The following is a 23355-nucleotide window of genomic DNA, read 5'->3' on the forward strand; positions in this document are numbered from 1 at the left end:
ATGGCCCCTGCAATTTCTGCTCAAGGTCCAAGGGTACATATTTCAGGCCCTGGGGATTTATCCATCCTAATTTGCCTCAAGACAGCAAAGACCTCCTCCTCTGTAATCGGTATAGTGTCCATGACTTCACTGCTGTAGAATCAGAATCAGGTTTATTATCAACGGCATATGTTGTGAAATTTGTTAACTTAGCAGCAGCAGTTCAATGCAATACATAATATAGAAGGAATGAAAACAATGATAAAATAATAAATCGGATGTGCAAGGAGAAGAAACTGTTCCTGAATTGCTGAGTGTGTGCCTTTAGGCTTCTGATACCATTAAAATTGGCTTTTCTCCAATTCAGAATCTCAGCCTGAGGACCTTTTCTTCATAATTACCTTGAATTTTTGATGAAGGCACAATGTGTTTTCTGAAATACGAAGTCAGGAATTAAGTAATGAGGAGGCTGCAAAGAGTTTACATGAAGATATGCAAAGGTTAATTGAGTGATCAAAAATCTGGCAACTGGAACATAATGAGGGCAAACGTGAGGATGTCAGGTTTGATGGGAAGAATAGAGGTGTTTAAGTATAAAGAGGACTTATAATGCTGTTTTCAGAGAAATCTGGATATTCTCATAAATAAAACATAAAAAGTTAGCATGCAGGTTCATCAGGTTTATTCCTAGTATGAAGAATGCAGCACAGGAGCAGATCATTTGCTCCACAGTGTTGTGCTGAATCAGCTAAAAAGCAAATCAAAAACAGCCAAACACCAATCCCTCCTACCCACACTACATCCATATCCCTCCATCTTCCTTACATCCATGTGCCTATCCAACGTCTTTTAAAAGCCTGTAATGTATTTGCCTCTACCACCATAACAGGCAGTGCATTCCAGGCATCCACGACTCCCTGAGTAAAACTTACCCCTCACATCCTGCTTGAGTCTACCCCTCTCACCTCCGATATATGCCCTCTGGTATTAGACATTTCAACAATGGGAAATAGATATTCTCTGTCCACTCTATCTATACCTCTCATAATCTTGAAAACCTCTTTCAGATCTTCCCTCAGCCTCCACTCCAGAGAAAACATCCAATTTTTTCGTGATAGCACATGCCCTCTAAACTAGGCAGCATCCTGGTAAACCTCTTCTGCACCCTCTCCAAAACCTCAACATCCTTCCTATAGTGGGGTGACCAGAACTGTATGCAATACTCCAGATGTGGCCAACCAGAGTTTTATAAAGTTGTAACATAACCTCCAGACTTTTGAATTCAATGCCTCGACTAATAAAAGCAAGAATTTCACAAGCCTTCTTAACCACCTTATTGACCTCTGTAGCTACTTCCAAGGAGCTTTGAACTTGGAGCCCAAGATCTCTCTGCTCAGCAACACCATTAAGGACCTTATCCTTATCAGTGTACTACTTGCATTTGCCCTACCGAGGTGCAACGCCTCACATTTATCTGGGTTCAGCTCTGTCTGCTTTTTCTCGGCCCATATCTGCAACTCATCTATATCACATTGTGTTCTTTCCAGTCTTCCACAGTATCCACAATTCCACCAATCTTGGTATCATCCACAAATTTACGAACCCACCCATCGCCAATTTCTTCCAGGTCATTTATACACATCACAAACAGCAGAGGTCCCAGTGTAGATCCCTGTGGAAATCCATTAATTGCAGACCTCCAGCTTGAATATGTCACTTCAACCGCTTCCCTCTATTATATGCGCAAGCCAGTTCTGAATCCAAACGGTTAATTCCCTGCGGATCCCATGCATCTTAATCGTCTGGATTAGCCTCCCATGAGGAACTTCGTCAGATTCCTTACTGAAATCCATGTAGACAACATCCACTGTCCTACCCTCATCAACCTCTCTTACCACCTTGTCTAAAAACTCTATCAAGTTGGTAAGGCATGATTTGCCACGTTGGCTCTCCCTGATTAGGTCATGAGCTTCCAATTGCTCATCTATCCTATCCCTAAGAATTTTCCCCAGCGGTTTCCGTACAACTGACATGAGACTTATCGTCTATAGTTCACAGGATTTTCCCTTGTTCCCTTCTTAAATAGAGGTACAACATTAGCCACCTGCCTGTCCTCTGGGACCACGTCTGTGACTAGAGAGGACACAAAGATACAGGTCAGGGGCCCAGAAATCTCACCTCTTGCCTCCTTCAATAACCTGGGGTAAATCCCATTAGGCCCTGGGGACATACATCTTAATACTCATTAGGAAGCCCAACACTTCCTCCTCCTTGACACTAAATGCCCTAATGTATGTATACACACAGCACAAATCTCCTGGTCCTCCATATCCTTGTCCTTGGAAAATACTGAACCAAATACCCATGAAGTACCTCACTCACATTCTCTGCATTCAAGTAAATGTGTCCGCCCTTATATTTGAGTGGTTTGCCCTCTCCCTAGTTATCCTCTTACTCTAGATGTATGTAGAATGCCTTGGGATTCACCTTAATCCTACTTGCCAATGACGTGGGTAGGATGAGTGAGGGGGTCCTGCGTAGGGAGTTAGGTGCAAAGCTGAAGAGCAGGACCTCCAGGGTAACAATCTCAGGATTGCTACCTGTGCCACGTGCGAGTGAGGCAAGGAACAGAAAGATTATACAGATTAATACGTGGCTGAGAGGATGGTGCAGGAGGGAGGGCTTCAGGTTTGTAGATAATTGGGCTTTGTTCCAGGGAAGGTGGGATCTGTTCCGAAGGGATGGTTTACACCTGAACTGGAGCAGTACTAACATTCTTGCAGGGAAGTTTGCTAGTGCTTCTTGGGGGGGTTTAAACTAAATTTGCAGGGGGCGGGGATCCAGAATGTGAGAGAGCATAGCGAGAGGAAGAATAAAGGACAGGTGGGGACTACACAGTTCCGGAACATTAAGTGTGTAGTAGAGAAGGGTGAGGCGGAACAAGTGATGAGGAGGACACATGTACAGAGGGATGGTCTGACGGAACATGGAGTTAAATGTGTTGAAAGAATAAGTAAATTTAGGAAGGACAACAAAATTCTAGGGGCGTATAGCCCGATGGGAGTTCGGGAAGCTGGGTTAAGCACAATAGGCAGCGATTCAAACAGAGAGAGGAGAAATGGGCTAAAAATTCTATATCTGAATGCACGAAGTATTAGAAATAAGGCGGATGAGCTTGAAGCTCAGGTGCGAATGGGTAACTATGATGTTGTTGGGATAACAGAGACATGGCTGCAGGGAGATCAGACCTGGGAAATGAATGTACAAGGGTATACGTGCTATCGTAGGGACAGAAATGTGGGCAGAGGGGGTGGGGTGGCCCTGTTGGTGAGGAATGAGATTCAGTCCTTTGCAAGGGGGGACATAGGGTCAGGAGAAGTAGAGTCTGTGTGGATACAACTGAGGAACAGTAAGGGCAAAAGGGCCCAAATGGGTGTTGTGTACAGGCCACCAAACTGTAGCATGGATATTGGGTGCAAGTTGAATAGGGAGTTAACATTGGCATGTGGCAAAGGTAATGTCACAGTAGTTATGGGGGATTTCAACATGCAAGTGAACTGGGAGAATCAGGTTGGTGCTGGACCCCAGGATAGGGAGTTTGTAGAGTGCCTACGGGATGCATTCTTGGAACAGCTTGTACGAGAGCTGACCAGGGATAAGACTATTCTGGATTTAGTGTTATGTAATGAACAGGATTTGATAAGCGATCTTGCAGTAAAGGAGCCATTAGGAGGTAGTGGTCATAATATGGTAAGTTTTTATCTGCAATTTGAGAAGGATAAGGGCAGCTCGGAGGTGTCAGTATTGCAGTTGAACAGGGGAAACTATGGAGCCATGAGGGAGGAGCTGGCCAAAGTTGACTGGATGGATATCCTAGCAGAAAAGACAGTGGAACAGCAATGGCAGGTATTCTTGGGAATAATGCACAAGGTGCAAAATCAGTTCATCCCCCGGAGAAGGAAGGATTCAAAGGGGGGAAAGGGGCCACAGTGGTTGACAAAGGAAGTCAGAGATTGCATAGCATTAAAAAAAAGGAAGTATGACAGAGCTAAGGTGAGTGGGAGGACAGATGATTGGGAAGTTTTTAAGGAACAACAGAACTTTACTAAAAAGGCAATACGGGGAGAAAAAATGAGGTACGAACGCAAGCTAGCCAGGAATATAAAGGAAGATAGCAAAAGCTTTTTTAGGTATGTGAAGAGAAAGAAGATAGTTAAGAACAATGTTGGGCCCTTGAAGAATGAATTGGGTGAAATTGTTATGGGAAACAGAGAAATGGCAGAAGAATTTAATGAGTACTTTAGATCTGTTTTCACTAAGGAAGACACAAGCAATCTCCCAGATGTATGGATGGGCCAAGGACATAGGGTAACAGAGGAAATGAAACAGATTGACATTAGGAAGGAAACGGTGATGAGTAGACTGATGGGACTGAAGGCTGACAAATCCCCAGGTCCAGATGGTCTGCATCCTAGGGTACTAAAGGAGGTGGCTCTGGAAATTGCAGATGCATTGGTAATCATTTTCAATGTTCCTTAGATTCAGGATCAGTTCCTGAGGATTGGAGAATGGCTAATGTTATCCCACTTTTTAAGAAAGGAGGGAGGGAGAAAACAGAGAACTATCGACCTGTCAGCCTGACATCGGTGGTTGGGAAGATGCTAGAGTCCATTATTAAGGATGAATTAGTGGCATATCTAGATAGCAGTGATAGGATTGGGCCGAGCCAGCATGGATTCACCAAGGGTAAATCATGCTTGACTAATCTGTTGGAGTTTTTCGAGGATGTAACCAGGAAGTTAGACGGGGGAGATCCAGTGGATGTAGTGTACCTCGATTTTCAGAAGGCATTTGATAAGGTCCCACATAGGAGATTGGTGGGTAAAATCAAAGTTTGGGGCATCGGGGGGAAGACATTGACATGGATAGAAAACTGGTTGGCAGATAGAAAGCAAAGGGTAGCGGTGAATGGATGTTTCTCGGAATGGCAGGTGGTGACTAGTGGGGTGCCACAGGGCTCGGTATTGGGACCACAGCTGTTTACAATTTACGTCAGCGATTTAGATGAAGGCATTGAGAACAACATCAGCAAATTTGCTGATGATACTAAGCTGGGTGGCAGTGTGACATGTGATGAGGATGTTAGGAGAATTCAGGGTGACTTGGATAGGCTGGGTGAGTGGGCAGATACTTGGCAGATGGCGTTTAATGTGAATAAGTGTGAGGTTATCCACTTTGGGAGTAAGAACAGGAAGGCAGATTATTATCTGAACAGTGTAGAGTTAGGTAAGGGAGAAATACAAAGAGATCTAGGAGTCCTTATTCATCAGTCACTGAAGGTGAATGAGCAAGTGCAGCAGGCAGTGAAGAAGGCTAATGGAATGTTGGCCTTTATTACAAAGGGAATTGAGTACAAGAGCAAGGAAATCCTCTTGCATTCGTACAGAGCCCTGGTGAGACCACACCTGGAGTATTGTGTACAGTTTTGGTCTCCAGGGTTAAGGAAGGACATCCTGGCTGTAGAGGAAGTGCAGCGTAGATTCACGAGGTTAATTCCTGGGATGTCTGGACTGTCTTACGCAGAGAGGTTAGAGAGACTGGGCTTGTACACGCTGGAATTAAGGAGATTGAGAGGGGATCTGATTGAAACATATAAGATTATTAAGGGATTGGACAAGATAGAGGCAGGAAATATGTTCCAGATGCTGGGAGAGTCCAGTACCAGAGGGCATGGTTTGAGAATAAGGGGTAGGTCATTTAGGACAGAGTTAAGGAAAAACTTCTTCTCCCAGAGAGTTGTGGGGGTCTTGAATGCACTGCCTCGGAAGGTAGTGGAGGCCAATTCTCTGGATGCTTTCAAGAAGAAGCTAGATAGGTATCTTATGGATAGGGGAATCAAGGGATATGGGGACAAGGCAGGAACCGGGTATTGATAGTAGATGATCAGCCATGATCTCAAAATGGCGGTGCAGGCTCGAAGGGCCAAATGGTCTACTTCTGCATCTATTGTCTATTGTCTATTGACTTTTCATGTACCTTTCTGGCTTTCCTAATTCCCTTCTTTAGTCCTTTCCTGGCTTCTTTATACTCCCCATGTGCTTTGTTTAATCCTAGCTTCCAAAGCTTTACATTCTTTTCCATTTTCTTCTTGACTAAATTCATCACCACTCTGGATAGCCAAGGTTCACTTATCTTTCCATCCCCGTCCTTCCTTCTACCAGGAACATACCTTTCTTGTACTCTGTGCAATTGATCTTTAAACACCCTCCACCTGTCTGATGTGGACTTCCCAGAAAAAAGGTGTTCTCAATTAACGCTTCTTAGTTCTTGCCTAATGCCTTCGTAATTTGCCCTTCTCCTATTTAAAACTACCACCATTCTCTGTCAAGTTTAAATCATGAAACTTCTAGAGCTGTAGCTCAGACCTCTGCCCCCTGAAGAAGACAGATCTTGGTTATATGCCTATCCAGACAGCTGGTCTTGGTCTTGATGTACACTTGCTGCACAAATCCTCTTCCATCTGGAAAGACTTGAATTACTCTTCCCATGATCCATAATTTTCGAGGCACTTATTCATCAACATTAAGCACACTGTGTCCTGGGAGGAAATTGTGTTTTATACCTGACCATTTCTGGCGCTGTTGTAGTTGTGTTAAATACTTCTTGTCCCATCATTTCCAAAACAGGTTTGATAAGTATTGGACTTGCTTCTGTCTATAATGAGCATAAATATCTTCCTTTTGGAACTCTCCTGGTGGTAAGAATGGTGAGGTCTTCTGAAGCAGCAGATGGTTGGGTGATAGTGCTTCCAAATCATTGGGGTTGGAGGATACCTTAGTAACTGAACAACCATTGTTAATGGCCTCTGCATCAAGTTCCTGTACCTTCGTAGTGGAATTAAGGACCATTGCACAGATCTGATCAATCTCTCCCATGACTCTCCATTTTGTGAACAAGCTGGGGGGGCGGGGGGAGGATTACATTTCACTTAATTCTCTTCTGAAGGAGGACATCAGTAATCTGTGAATGATTCTACTTCTCAATGGGTCCTCACACCTTATGCTCAGCTCCAACAATGTTTGACACACTATCGGAGAGCAGTTCATAAACCTGTCGTCGTTTTGCTGTAAAGTGTCAAAGTGCATTTACAAAGCAATCTGTGTCTAAAGAAGATGCCACTTCAATATGAACAGCTTGTGTAGCCAGACTGGTAAGTATGACAGTATACCTCTTCACTGTACTTCTATTCTTCACCTCAAAAGGTCCAAAGTAGTCCATGTATAAATGGAGGTTCATCTGGGGCGACCCTGTCCAGAGGTAGATCTGCCATGTGTTGGAATCCTGGAGCTGTGTGCAATGGTCAACAGACCAACACATTTAGACAGGATTCTTCTTACAGCTGTACATGCAGGGAATCTAGTGTTTTTGACACAACCTGGATAACATGTTGTTATGCCCAGGATGTCCCACCTCTTCGTCAATCTTAATAGCCTTCATTGTAACATTTCTTTTGACTTCTGGATCATCTAGCAGTTCTCCAGAACAATCAGGATTCACAGGCCATTCCTTTTCAGGTTGAAGAAGATACTGAGGCCTTGACACTCATGTTTCATTCTTTACCTTCAACCCTCTAGAGGCCACATCTGCTGGATTGCTTGAGATGCCTGTGTGACCTTAAGAATTTATGAAACACTATTTGCAACAAAAGTTTGGAACCTGGGAGTTTCAATTTTGATATACTTCAGAACAGAAGTACTACTGGTCCAAAAAACTGTCCTGAAGCTGCATGTGCAACTCCTTCCTCCGCAGTGTGTCCATACAGCTCACCATTGCAGCAGTGGTGAGCTCCATATGAGAGAAGCAAACCGACTTCAACAGAGTTACCACAGAGATCCCCATGATAAAAGCACTGTGCATCTGAGAGTCCCTGTTGTGCAACATAGGTATGTCACTGCTCCACAGCCATCTTCTCGTGCATCTGTAAAGTAGTGTAACTGAGCAGCAGTATCTTCTGCAAAATGCAGGGGCTTCAAATGCCTAACAATCTTGAAGTCTTCCAAATGACAGTGTTCTTCCAGCCGGCTTGTTCAACTCATGGACAGCTAATGTTGGTATAGTGTCTTCTCAGGCAAGCTCTCACTTACATAGATCTTGTAGGATCTTCTTAGCAGATGACACCACTGGACTCAAGATGGAACTAACTGTGTAGAGGATCCCCCTTCTGGCAAGCGGTCTATCGTGGAACATGATCTTAAACTTGAAAGTATCAGAACAGGGTGCACCTTTGGACACCCTGTACTCTCTCCACTGAAGATATATCTTGATCCACATCCAAATCTTCCATGTCTTTCGCTCTTTGCTCTTCTGATATCACAGATAGCACACTATGTCTGTTGCGTATCCACTTTATGAGTCGAAAGATGCCTTTAGGACAAATGGATACAAGGTCATGATAGAGAGACACTACTCCTTCCTCAAAGGACACTGACACTAGTCAGTTATCAACATAGAAGCATTGCAAAACCTTATCCAGTGTCTCACAACTGAACTGCTCTTCATTGTCTTTTGTGCAATTCTTAAAAGTGAAGTTGGCACAGCTCGGTGATGAAGTTGCATCAAAGAGATGTACCACCATTCTAAAGTCAACCATATTTAGCTGGTTCACCACTGGTTATTTTCTGAATCTGGTTATGACTCCAATCGATGAGCTAGTAAGACTGGTCCCTCTAAAAGCTGAGCATTAAGTAATATTCCCTGAAAAGTCGCTCCACAGTCAAACATAACATGACGTTTCCCGTTTATGCAGTGATAAATACCATGATGTGGAATGTACCAAACTTTCCCACCACTACATTCCAGATCCTCTGCTGGCACTCTTTCAGCATAACCTTTGGAGATGACATCCTTCAAGAAAGCAGTGTAGTTAGTGTGAAATGACAAATTCTTCTCAAACCTCTTCCATGGATTTAGAGCACACTGTTATACAATCTTCCTGTTATTTATCATTCTCAAAGGTAAACTAATCTGATGGTAGTCTTCAACCAGTTTTGTAGAATTTGTAACCAGCTCTAAGAACTTGTGGTGAAAACCAGGTGGTTCACCTGACTGCATTCAGGAAAGTCTGCATGGAACTGCCACTGGCAAAGCTCATCCAAGTTCAAAACTGAGATCCTGTTAACTCGCAGCTCAGGCTAAGCACAAACTCTCCTTTCAGTGTCCATTCACAGTCTAACCCAACATTGCTCTGACTGCATAAGGTCCATAATTAATACTGTGAGTCACTTGCAATGGCTCCAATGCTTTAGGCACATTCATCCTAAATTTCTGAATCAATCTTTGGCAAATGGGCACGCTTCAGGTGAGACCTCCTTGGAGATCCTCTATCATGGAATGTTCCCTCCATGGACAGGCAGACTTTCCTGTGTACAAATATTAGGTAGTTCGCAATAGTTTTCGCCATCTAAGCCAGCCACTTCCAATCCTGAAACAGTGTAGCTACTCACGACCTTCTCTTGGCCCCTGGTGTGTAAGAGAATGTGTGTACTTTTTCCTGTGAGCTTGAGCATGTTCATGAGGCCCACAGTGCAGAACACTGCTGTACTTCATAAATAACCACTGTCTTGTTAGCCTTTTTGACTTCACTTGAGCTGGAAAAATGGGAAGTTTACAACCACAATCGCCATCCCCTGTAAGCCCATTGGACACCAGGGCACTACTCACTGCTGTGTCTGATTCTTTCACGGCTTTCACTGCAGAGTCGCTGACAACAGTTCCATGCTTCCATTCACTCTGTTATATTTGTTGCAGCACCATGACCTTCAATGTAACATATTTGGATCAACCATTATTGCACCACTCGCAATTAACTTTATTCTCCTACAGCACATTCACAAAATGTACCAGTGATATTCCTTTCAATAAACGTAGGCAACAAACAAACTGTTCACACATCCACAGTGCTTAAACCAGGCCAAGGAACAATCAAATGTTAGCAATCGGGACAATGCTTCAGCACTCAATTAAAAAAAGGAATGCACTCTCAGGCAAATAGCAGTGGTCCCCATTGGACTGGCAGTGCTGACCATTCAGGACTGTGTTCAAACTAGAAATGCACAATATGAATCAACAAAAGGCCGTAGATAATCCTACTGCAAGCTGCTTGGGCTTCTCAGCGTTGAGATGCCAGTTTTGTCAACCGATGCGTGGCAGTCTTTTGCCGTAGACTGGTGTTTTCGTGGTATAACTTTGTTAATTGACAAAATACTGCAGCGGTTACTTGAAAACAAATCAAACCCGCTGAAAGACTGAGTGCAGGAGTTGGCACTGTATGAGGCACCTCCAAAAATAACTGAGTCCTGAGTCAAAGTACATTTGACCCTTTTTTAAGGAACCAATAAAGACGAGTGATCTTATAGCAATGCACTATAACAGAGCTCCATCATTCCAAGTAAGAGTCCATTTTCAGCTGTAAACTTGCAGTGATATTTTCCATACAGTTCACTTCTTTCAGTCTCTGTATCTATTGTTCTAGAGTGGGTGAGTGAGATTTAAGCCAGTTAACAGTTAACATTTTATGAGCAATCAGAATCAAGACTCTTAACATGTATAGTTTATTCTTCTCTAATGCAGATTGCGGGAGGTTGCCTAAAATTAAGTGACTAGGTTCAAAGGGTATACTTGTATTTAAAATCCTTCTTATTTCCTCAGTGACCTTGTACCAAAATTCCCTTAATTTGGGACAGTCCCAGAATATATGTGCAAAATCTCCCACTAGGCCACAACCTCTCCTGCAAAGTCTGCTGTTTTTTTCTGCATATAATGATATTACTAACAGGGTTTTAAAGTACCTCATCCTTATTTTCCAAGCAAATTCCCCCCAATTGGAACTATTGAAGCATTTATGCCATGACTCCCAAGATCTCTCCCACTCTTCCTCTTCTATTATGGTATTTACTTCCAATTCCCACTTATGTTTAACATCTAATGTGTCATCCATTGTATCCAGGTTTTTTTAAAATATATATATACAAGATACAATTTTCTGGGATTGCGTCCTACCCATGATGATCTCTATCCAAAATTTTTCCAAGTTATTTGGCTGTATTTTAAGATTGTTCCATTCTTTGTGTGATGTAAGGTAATGTCTAATTTGGAGGAATCTATAAAAGTCATTTGATACAAGGTTGAATTCAGTTTGGAGTTGGGAGAAAGATTTGAGCGCCTCACCATTAAACATTTGGTCCACAAGAACCAGGCCTCTTTGCACCCACCCGAATCCAGTCTTGCTGGAATAAAATCTGAAATTAATACAATTCTGGTTGCCCTTTATATAGTCCTTGGAAGATCTAATTTTTTCCTAATTTTATCCTATACTTTCAATGTATAGTTAACCCATTCATTCTGAATCCCAACATTCTTCCACACGTTTGGATTTAAAAAGGGAAGAGCTGCTAAAGATAACTCGCCAATTGAATTTTGCTCTATGTGAACCCATCTTGAATCCACGTCTTCTCTGATCCATGACACAATTGCTCTTAATTGGGCAGCCCAATAATAGGCCTTTAAATGAGGTAAAGCTAAACTTCCCTGTTTTTTACTTGAGTATAACACTTTTAGTCTCACCCTGGGCCTCTTTTTCTGCCATATAAACCTACTGATGAGTCTATCCAACATTTTAAAAGTAGATACAGGAACTATTATGGGTAGAGCACTGAAAAGAAAAAGAAGCCTGGGCAAAATATTCATCCTGATCACTTCTACTCTACCTATCAGTGATAAAGGAAGCATCTCCCAATGTTCAAGATCTCTCCTCACTTGATTAATAAGTTTAACATAATTGGCTGCAAAGAGCTGTGGGGAACTGTGAGTTAAACAAACCCCCAAATATCTAAAGCCCTGTTTTGGCCAACGTGAAGTCACTTCATCATCCAGCTGGCTTGGCCAGGTCCCTGTAATCATCATAGCTTCAGATTTTGCTTTGTTAACTTTGTATCCAGAGACCTCTCCATAGCTCCTCAAACTTTGTATAAGCGGGGGAACTGATGAAAGAGGATTCTTTATAAAGAGAAGAATGTCATCTGCAAATAAAGCTATCTTATGGGTTATACCTCCTTTATTTGTTATACCCTCAATTTGTTCATTTTGTCTTATTAACTCAGCCAGTGGTTCGATGCTTAAGGCAAATGATATCGGGGATAGGGGACTCCCCTGTCTGGTTCCCCTTTTGAGCCTGAAGAAATTGGAACAGTATCCATTTACTCTAACCCTCAAAACTGGATCTTTATTCAGCGTCTTCATCCAACTTTGAAATGTTGCATTAAAACCCATTTATTCTAAGGTATAGTCCAAGTATATCCAATCCACCCTATCAAATGCCTTCTCGGCATCTAAGCTAAGAAGCTTTGAAGGGTGAATGGATCTCTGTGTCTATAGTCTTAAGACTGGATATTTCAAGCTCTTCTAACATTATTTGCTCCCTGGTGGCCTGGAATAAATCCAGTTTGATCTAGATTAATCTATTTTCCTATATATTTCTGTAGTCTCTTTGCTAAAATAGAACAAAGAATCTTCACATCAGTACCAAGCAGGCTGATTGGTCTGTATGAACTACATGCTATAGGGTCCTTTCCATCCTTGTAGATTACTGATATGATTGCCTCTGACCAGCTCTCCAGGGGATCATGTTCATGCAGAGCATAATTAAAAACTTTACATAAAACTGAAGTAAGCTCTGTTGTAAGTATCTTATAAAACTCACCCATCTTATAAAAATCCATCCGTACCCAGAGATTTATTATTTTTTAATGTTTTAATAACATCTTTTATTTCTAGTTCTGAGATTGGTTGTGTCAGTGAAACAATCTCACTTTCTGAAAGTTTGTTTGTACAGATGTCTCTGAAATTTTCATCCAGCTTGCCTTTATTTTGTGGTGGATCCGAAGAATCATACAGACCTTTATAGCAGGCCCTAAATGCCTCTGCTACATCGTTTGGGTTCGATACCTTGGAGAAAGTTAAAGGATGTCTAATTTTTGGTACAACTCTTCTGTTAGATTGTGCCTTTCTCAACTGAAATGCTAACAGATGGTTGGCTGGGTTCCCCATCTCATAATATTTTTGATTTGTGTATCTAAGTGCTCCTTCTGCTTTATATGTGAGCAACTCATTCAAGGCATCCCTACACTTTTGTAGGGTTTTCCAATCATCCTTGTTCAGTGTTAATTTGTGCCTTTGTTCTAATGTTTTTATTTCACTTTGTAACTGATTATATTTTTCGTTTTGGCATTTTTTCATTTGAACAGCCAAATCAATACATTTTCCCCTAATCACAGCTTTTGCACCTTCCCACAGTATCGCGGGTGAAACCTCGCCACTGTCATTTGTCACCAAATATTCATCAATGCAATGTTCTAGTTGATTATAGGGAGAGGGGTCCATCAACATGGAAACATTGAGCCTCCAATATCTGAAGTGCTGCCTAAAGCTTACTTTCAGTACAAGTCTAACAGGAGCATGATCTGACAATCTAATGGGTTCAATAACACATTCCTTCACCTGATGTAGATTCTTCTTTTGGATGCAAATAAGGTCAATTCTTGAATATGAGCCATGGGCTCTTGATATATGACTAAAATCTCTGGCACCTGGATTCAATGCTCTCCAGCCAGCAACTAGCCCAAGCTCATCCAACATAATTTTTACTGTTTTAGACTTCTTGCTCAGGGGTTCCCCATTCCCAGGTAATTTATCCAGACTCCTATTAAGAATACAATTAAAGTCTCCTCCAACTATAACAGTGCCTCTAGCTTCCTGGGCAAGTAATCAAGCTACTTCTTTGAAAAAGGTGGGGTTATCTTCATTCGGTGCATAGATGCTCATGATAGTTCACCTCCCATCAAGCCCAAAGCGAACACATATCTACACTGCTTGTCTTTAACCTCTTTTTCCACCACGTAATAAACTGATCTGTGAATTAATATTGCAACTCCTTTCTTTCTACTATTAGGGCAATATGAATAATAGACTTGATCTACCCATTCTCTTTTTAATTTTTTGTGTTCCATGTTTCCTAAATGTGTTTCTTGTAATAGGGCTATAGAGCAATTAAGTTTTTTCAACTTGAGCCAATATTTTTTTCCTTTTAATGGGGTGATGATTCCATTAATATTATAACTAATTATGTTCAAAGTGGCCATGATACAATATCTCTTACTACATCACCACCCCCTCCCACCTTCACCCAAACCCAGCATTTTTATAGTATAATAACTGAAAAACTTGTGAAGACCTGCCAATGCCTAGAGAACTATTTTCAAAAGAATATAACCCACAAAACACAACAAAACCAAACAACACTTCCAAAAACCCAGATGGTCTTTTAAAATTCCTGATAAAACAAATTATTATGACTGCTTTTTCCCTTATCAAGACCACCCCCTGATGATAATTAGGCAGAGAGTAATGACACCTGCTTCTCTCTAGGGAACATGCACACAGTGCTGTCATAGCTACAAACCAGAGAGAAAATATATCCCTTGGTTGAGTTGTTTCCCTCACTTGATGATTCCTTTTCCTTCTCTGTCTGCTTAACAAAATTTAACTCACCCTCCTCCCCCCATGAAACTACATTGTATATCAAAATATGTCAGTTACGCTGGTAAATAGCTGTACATGTTGGCAAAGACAGTTAAATATTACTTACACCCAGAAATTATTAATCAGTCCAAAAAAGACAGCGTTTATAATACCTCCTGCTTTGAAAAAAAAATGTAATCGTCTTGTCTTATGTCAGGAAAGCTCTCATGTCTGCCTCCAACAGCGCAGCGCTCCCTCCTCCTCACCCCCTCCGCTGCACCTGCCATACCTCGCTGATGAGTCGCTGCTCCAGCTTCTCCCTCCCACTCACCGGCACGGAGATGCCCAGGTTGTCCAGTGCAGGTAAAGCTTCAATCAAGGAAGGAAAGGTCCTCACTCCAGCATCCAAGTTTATTCTCAGCTGCGCTGGGAAGCGACAACTTGCTTCCATCCCTTTCTCCTTTAGCTGTTTGATCCGGCGCGGACTTTTGCTCTTCTTTTCTGGACCTCGGGAGACTATTCCTGATCAAAATAGATGACTCTGCCTTGAAACACAACTTGTATATGAGCCCATGCTTGACGCAGTACTGCCTCTTTTTTCTGTATAATCCAAGAAACGCACAATGATGGAGCGCGGTGGTGCAGAGGACGCCAGCTCTCTGATCAGAGATCGATGGGCTCTCTCAATATGTATATTTAAGTCCTCTGGCAGCCGAAGCATCGTTTCAATTAACTGTTTGACAAACCGCACCATGTCTCCTTTCTCACTACCCTCAGGTATCTGATAGATTCTTAAGTTATTTCTTTGTAAGCGGTTCTGGAGAACATCGCAAGCTGCAGTAAGAGCGGCTTCTCACTTCAACAGGTATTTAAGTGCTCTCTCATGCCGGAACCGTGCATCCTCGTTAACACTAATTCAAGACTTACACTCAGAGATTTGTGCTCGAGTAGATCCAGTCATTCCTTCAGGTCTGTCACCGAGGTCTCCAGTCTGGATAGGGACGCCTTGGTGTCTGAAAATGACTCTTGATTTTCTTTTCTCAGCTCTTTCAACTCACGTAGTATCACGGCCATATCTTTCTCCCTCATTGTCTTTGCTAGCTTCGGCCTGTTCTGGCACTAGCTATATCTTTTAGTCTTTGCTTTCTCTTTGTATTTCTTGTTTTTCAATGTGTTTTGAAGTCTGAGACGCCGTATTCGTGTTCCTCTACTCTTTACTTAGCAAAAATATCTTTCATAGATGGACAAAAGTAACTTAACAGCTATTATTCCTCAAGTTTCGAGGGAGGGAATGCGAGGCAGGTCAATACTAAATCATGGTGTCACTGGAAGTCAAGAATTCATTCTTGTCCCTGAGAAAATTTTATCTGAACCCCGTGCTCTGTGCCTGTGCAGTGCCTCAAAACATCATATTAACATGACATAGACCAATTTCACACATACTTCTCGGTAACTTAATAAGATGTATGCTTTTGCAACATTTACCTTAATGCTATTTCTTTTGGCATTTCCTCACTCAAAGGAAGTCAAAATCAGTATAACTGCCAAGAAACACACACAAAGTGCTGGAGGAACTCGGCAGACCAGGCAGCATCCATGGAAAAGAGTACAGTCAATGTTTCAGGTCGAGACCCCCAACAGGACCTGCCAAAATTGTTTTCTAGCAAGATTTTCAGCTGGTTCACAATTGGTGCTGTTCAATGGGGTGTGTGGGGAGAAAGTGAGAGAGAGAGAGAAATGAAAGAATGATAAACAGCTTTTAACCTGACTGAAGGCCCAGATTGAATGTTAGTTAAATGGTCAAGCACATCTCTGCTGTAGTCACTGGCAGGTGCTGTTCAAGATGTTGTCAAAGGTTAATTAGTGTGACCCAGGCTGGGATTTTAGTCACCACACACCCCAGATTGTTTCAGCAGGTGTCCTCAGAAAGTTAAGTGATTAGAAATGCCTGCAGATATCCTGCCAGAAAAACGAGTTTCTATATTTATCAGATCAGAAATGACTAAAATACTGAGAAAGACATCTGCCAAAATGTTCCAGTTTCCTCAGTCACAAATCCTCCGTACATTCTGTCTTTCTGACAGAATAGAATCATCAGAGGGAGCACTTCAGTGATTAACCAGTGGGAGGAGGTAGTCAAGGGATACCTCAGCGTTGATCTTGTAAATCGCTGAAGTTTCTTGGCATCAGTTAGACCTCCTTCTGATAGTCATATACTATCCTCCTTCTGCTGGTCCTTGTTTAGCACTCGTGTAAGAACAGGGAAATTAGCAGGAACAGAGAGTGGAGGACTTCCTTATCTTCACTATTTGTGCTACTACTGAGTGAGTTCTGAAGGACGTAACTGACAGATCAGATTTTTATTTATTTATTTAGAGATGCGGGGAGCAACATGCCCTTTCAGCCCAATGAGCTACCGCCTAATCATAGGACAATTTACAATGACCAATTAACCTACAACTGGTATGTCCACGGACTGTGGGAAGAAACTGGGGCATCCGGTGGAGACACACGCGGTCACGGGGAGAATGTACAAACTCCTTACAGACGGCGCCAGAATTGAACTCTGAAATCCAACAACCTGAGTTGTAATAGCATTGTGCTAACTGCTATGCTGCCTTGTCGCCATGGCAACAAAGTGGGCAAACTCACATGACAGCTGGAGAGTTATGAGGTGCCATTAACAGCAGGAATGTACTGTATACCAAAGCAATGTGTAGGTTCAGGGCACAGTACATTTCTCAGTTTACCACAACAATCAATGCAGGTGATTAACATCAAGATAATGTTAGCAGGTGCCTGGGTGCGCCATTTGGAGGCTTTTCCATCATTACCTGAGGGAAAAAATGTCACCTGTACTGCACACGCATTTGTTAGCAAACAAGCATCTGGTTGAACACACACAAAATACTGGAGGAACTCAGAAGGTCAGGCAGTATCTGTGGAAATCTGTCGATGTTTTAGGCCAAGATCCTTCATCAAGACTGCTTCAACATCTGTTTTGGTGGTGCTGCAATAACAACCTCACGTTTATTGTTAATAAAACTAAGAAGCTGAATGTTGTCTTCAGAAAGGGGAAGTTGGGTGACTCTGTGCCAACTTTGTTTGTAGGCTTGGATGTGGAGAGAGTAAGCAGCTTCAAATTCCTGGGTGTTAACATTCGGATCTGCTGTTCTGGGTCCAGCAATCAGATGTAATTATGAGAAGGCGTGCCAGTGCCTCTACTTCCTTAGAAGCTTAAGAAGATTTGGCATATTATCAAATGCTCTTAACAGATTTCTACAGTTGCATTGTTGAAAGTATTCTGACTGGTTGCATCATCGACTGGTACATCAATTCCAGTGCTCAGGAACACAAGCAGCTGCAGAGAGTAGTGGACACAGCCCTCTCCATCACTGACAGCATCTATAGGAGGTGCTGTTTCGAGAAGGTGGCATCTATCATCAAACATCGCAGTCATCGAGGTTATGCCCTCTTATCACTGCTACTATCAGGCAGGAGGTATCGAAGCTACTTTACTACAACATATCGGATTCTTGAACTGTAACCTCATGTGGTTCTGCAGATGCTGGAAATCCAGAGCAATTCATATGCAGGAACTCAAGATTCAAGATTGTTCAATGTCATTTCCAGAACACAAGTGTAAGAAGAACAAAATAATTGTTACTCCCGATCTGAAGCAGCACAAAATGATACACTAAAGATAAATAGGGTGCCATGGTAGTGTAGTGGTTGGTTAGTGCGATGCTATTACAGATCAGGATGTTGGAGTTCAGAGTTCAATCCAGACATACACTGTAAGGAGTTCGTATGTCCTCCCTATGGAATGCATGGGTTTCCTCCCACTGCCTAAAGATGTACAGGTTAGTAGGTTAATTGGTCATTGTAAATTGTCCCATGATTAGGCTAGAGTTAAATGAGGGTTGCTGGTAGTGTAGCTTGAATGGCCAGAAGGGCCTAAGTCGTGCTGTATCTTTAAATAAAAATAAATAAAGAACACAATAATAATTAAAAAAACACAAAATAAAAGTACATAAGATAGCTTATATACATAAACTGATTGTATGACAATAAAGTGACACAAGGCTGTACATACGCTGACTGACAGGAAATACTAAGGTAGTGGTGGACTTAGTGGGTGGAGGTGTTGATCATCCTTACTGCTTGGGGAAAGTAACTACTTCTGAGTCTAGTGGTCCTGGTGTAGATGCTGCATAGCCTTCCTCCCTGATGGGATTGGGCCAAACAGATCATGAGAGAGATTTGTGGGATCCTTCATGATGTTACTGGCCCTTGTCCGGCACCTTTCTGTACATATGTCCATGATGATGGTGCCGGTGATGGTTTGGGCAGTTTTATCTACCCATTCTAGAGCCTTCCTGTCCACCGCAGTGCAGTTTTCATGCCACGCAGTCATGTAGCTTGTTAGGATGTTCTCCACTCCATATCTGTGGAATGATGTGAGTATGGATGTGCGAAGTCCGGCTCTCTTCAGCATCCTCAGAATGAAGAGTTGGTGAGCTTTCCTGACTGTGTAGGATATGTGCTGGGATCATGATGCGCACTCCCAGGAGGTTGAAACTCAATCAGCATCAGGGGAATAAGCAGTCGACATTTCAGGCGGAGTCTCTTAATCGGGACTAGAAAGGAATGGGGAAACCAGAATGAGCTGACCTGCACAATCCTAACTCTGCCTGAGCAATGGAACACTATAGACTACCTCTTACACGATTATGAACTTTTCTCTGATTGTGTTTTTCTTGCATTAATGTCTTTTTTTTAAATTAGTCATTTTTTTCTCTACATTGTCTTGTATATTTAGGTTTTGTGTTGTTGTCTGAACCTATATGCCTGTGAAGTTGCTGAAAGCAAGTTTTTATTGTACCTGTACCTCACCATGTTTGTGACATGACAATAAACTCGACGTGACCAAGTTGTGCCTGTAGTGTACTGAGAGGTTAAGTCCTCTTCACTGTCATAAATCTTGCTTTCAGATCCTTACAACCCATTTCTGCTAAGATATACTGTTTGTGACACTTGTTATGACTTCTGTAATGCAGCAGTGAGCAGCAGAGCTTTACAGGCAAAGTGGGTAGGGACCCTCTAAAAATGCAGGTATTCGTAAAGTGCGCTCATGCCTTCTACGGTCATTTCCTTAGCAATATCCTGCTGTGAGCTCCTATGGGAGAAGGAGGCTGCCTCCTTTACGTATTGTTCTTAAGCAGACTGTGTAGGTCCCTCTGCCCCTGAAAGGGCTCTGCCAATTCTTGCTAAACCCCAAGCAGCTGAAAGAATGGAGATCTTATTATGGCGTAACATGTTTAGGACTATTTTGCCAAGATAAGAGCTATGAAGAAAGGTGCTGTTAATGTGGGAAATTGAACTACTAGCACCTGCTGTTTCTGAAACATAGCAACTTGACATGAGGGATCCAAATAATGCTGAGTTGGAACTGCCAATAATTAATTTTATCTTTTTTTTTAAAGCCTTTGAAACTGTGCCAGGGATATTGGTGAAACCACTGTTAACAATGGAAAAATGCTGCAATGGACTAGGTCCAGATTATTAGCATAGTAAGGATGAATTCATGTTTAATAATTGCTCTTTCCATGGACAGACAGTAAATACTGAAAATAATTAAGTTCTGAATTTTATGATACGTTGATGTGTTGAGAATATAATAGAGTCGATAGTGAGAGTTGTGGGGTGTAAAAGAGTATTATATATTCCATTTTTGTTTTCAAAGTTATTTTGAGCTTATTCCTGACATTAGAGTTTTTTTTAAAGCCACACTGCTTTAAATAATGGCTTTCCCAGTGATTTTTGACTGCAGTAACATAATGTGGCTTGTAGCATAATGTACATTGTAGCAAAAGTAAGCCTCTTAGATGTACCAAGTCACATATTGTTAATCATAAATGTTCTGCAAAATATGAATTCCAAGTGTACGTAACTTGTAGTTCACAATTTTTTTTTCACTTTAGCCGACTTTACTGGTACTAGGAATGTCTCATAAATTCCAACAATATGTATTAGCATTTTTCAGGCATTTCAAATATGTATGTTTTCATCAGAATTAGTGTTCTGATTTGGTTTAATGCAGCTCAGGGTTTTTCATATTTGCAAGTTTCAATTTAAGCTCTGCTTTTTAATTGCTTTTAACGACTATTACTTGTATGGTACAGCACAGTAGCGTAATTGTTAGCGTAACACTTTAGAGTGCTAATGATTAGAAGATCAGAGTTCTGTTCCTGCTGATGTCTGTAAGGAGTTTGTATGTTCTCCCTGTGATTGGTGAGATTCCTCCGGGTGCTCCGGTGTCCTCCCACGTTCCAAAGACACCTGGGTTAGGGTTAGTAAATTGTGGGCCGGTTACGTTGGTGCTGGAAGTATGGCGACACTTGTAGGCTGCCTGCAACACATGCTCGGACTATCTGACCACAGGACATAGGAGCAGAATTCTGCCATTCGGTCCATCGAGTCTGCTCTGTCATACCATCACGGTTGATTTATTATCCCTCTTCACACTATTCTCCTCCCTGTAATCTTTGACACCCTGACTAATCAACAACCTATCAATCTCCACTTTAAATATACCCAGTGACTTGGTCTCCACACCGTCTGTGGCACTGACTTCCCCAGCTTCCCTACCCTCCTCATGCCCCTTATCTCTATTCTGAGGTTGTACTCTCTGGTCCTAGATTCTCCCCCTACAGGAAACATCCTCTTCATATCCACTTTATCTGGGCATTTCAATATTCAATAGGTTTCAATGCGATCACTCCTCATTTTTCTAAACTCCAGTGAGTACAGGCCCTGAGCCATCAAATGTTCCTCATACATTAACCCTTTAATTCCTGGGTTCATACTCATTAACCTCCTCTGGACCCTCTCCAATGCCAGCACATCTTTTTTTTAAATAAGGGCCTAAATACTGCAAGTGCATTCTGACTAATGCCTTATAAAGCCTCAGCGTTACATCACTGCTTTTATATTCCAGTCCTCTTAGAATGGATGCTAACATTGCACTTACTTTCTTTACCACCGACTCAACCTGCAAGTTAACTTTTAGGGAATTCTGCACAAGGACTCCCAAGTAACTTTGCACCTCCGATTTTTGAATTTTCTGCCCACTTAGAAAATAGTCCATGCCTTTATTCCTTTTACCAAAGTGCCTGGCCATACACTTCCCTACATTATATTCCATCTGCCACATTCTTGCCCATTTTCCCAATCTATGTACGTCCATCTGTAGGCTCCCTGCTTCCTCAACACTACCTGCCCCTCCACCTATCTTCATATCATCCGCAGACTTGACCACAAAGTAATCAGTTCCGCCATCCATACGATTAACATTTAATGTGAAAAGAAGCGGTCCCAACACACACCCTGCAGAACACCACGTCACTGGCAGCCAACCAGAAAACACCACCTTTATTCCCACTCTTTACCTCTTGCCAGTGAACCAATCTTCTATTCATACCCATTTCTTTCCTGTAATACCATTGGCTCTTATCTAGTTAAGCAGCCTCTTATGTGTGGCGCCTTGTCAAAGGCCTTCTGAAAATCCTAGTAAACAACATTCACTGACTCTTTTTTTGTCTATCGTGCCTGTTATTTCCTCAAAGAATTTGTTCAGATTTGTCAGGAAAGATTTGCCATGCTTTCCATCTGTGCCGGGTTGAGTGTCAAGCTAGCCACTTGGCCTCATAAAAAAAAAAACAAGGGTCGAGTCAGGAACGTTCATATTGTGACCCGGTTAATCAGAAAGGAGACCAATCCTGATACCATGCGCCAGACAAGAATGGCTGACTGTCTGGTACGACATGTTAAAAAAAAAGCAGGGTGAATTCTATCATATTGTGATCACTGCCTACTGGAGGTTCCTTTATCTTAAACTCCCTAACCAAATTGGGTTAATTACACAACATCCAATCCAGAATTGCCTTTACCCTAATGGGCTCAACCACAATCTTGTCTAAAAAATCCATCTCTTAAACATTCTACAAATTCCATTCACCAAATCTACTTGCATTTTGAAATATCTCATGACTATCATGACATTGCCCCTTTTATATGCAATTTCTATCTCCCAATGTAATTTGTATCCCACATCCTTCCTACTGTTCAGGGGCCTGTATATAACTCTCATCAGGGTCTTTTTACCATGGCAGTTTCTTAACTCTACCCACAAGGATTCTACATCTTCCAATTGTATGTCACTTCTTTATAAGGATTTTATATCATTTTTTTTTACCAATTACTGTGATGGTCATTAATACAAATGTAACATTTCACTGTATATTTTGATATATATGTGACAAATAAGGTTAATCTTTGTTTCATGCACATTCTCTTACAGACATGTGAGGATCCACTGAGAATTCAGAAATGGAAGGTATACTACGTTGCTGGAAATGTCGAAGATTTGTATTGAACGCTGATAGTTTGTCCCTTCCACAGGGGATTCAAAAATCAAAAATGCAGGTATTGTTCATGTTTGATCATTTGCTGACATAAATGATATATTTCTTAATTTTGTGGAATAAACATAGTTCTAGAAATTCAGGTTTCAGTGTTGTGTGACTTTTTTCTACCTTTTTGTACCTCAGCCATTCATTTCACTCAAGCTTGAAATCAGTAGGGTTTTGGATAAAGGCTGATGGAGATAGAACAAATAAATGCTGTTGAGGTGGGAAATCAACCATGACCTTGTTGAATATTGAAGCCGACTTAAAGAGCGAATTGGCCTCCTCCTGCTCTCATTTCTTATGAAGCTGCGTAGGTGGAAGGATCCATTAA

The 23355-nt window shown here is 41.8% G+C and overlaps 1 protein-coding gene across 1 annotated transcript in view; it reads left to right on the top strand.

The window, feature by feature from the left end:
• Positions 1-23355, top strand: part of rnf180a (ring finger protein 180a) — a 143310-nt gene that overhangs the window by 16643 nt on the left and 103312 nt on the right. Inside the window, exon 4 of the mRNA XM_073064515.1 lies at positions 22916-23040. Coding sequence (XP_072920616.1) covers positions 22945-23040 — 96 coding nt within the window. The 5' untranslated portion in view covers positions 22916-22944. The remainder of the gene's footprint in view (positions 1-22915; positions 23041-23355) is intronic.

The sequence above is a fragment of the Hemitrygon akajei genome, chromosome 13, assembly GCF_048418815.1.
Source record: "Hemitrygon akajei chromosome 13, sHemAka1.3, whole genome shotgun sequence".
In the NCBI taxonomy this organism is placed as follows: Eukaryota; Metazoa; Chordata; class Chondrichthyes; order Myliobatiformes; family Dasyatidae; genus Hemitrygon; species Hemitrygon akajei.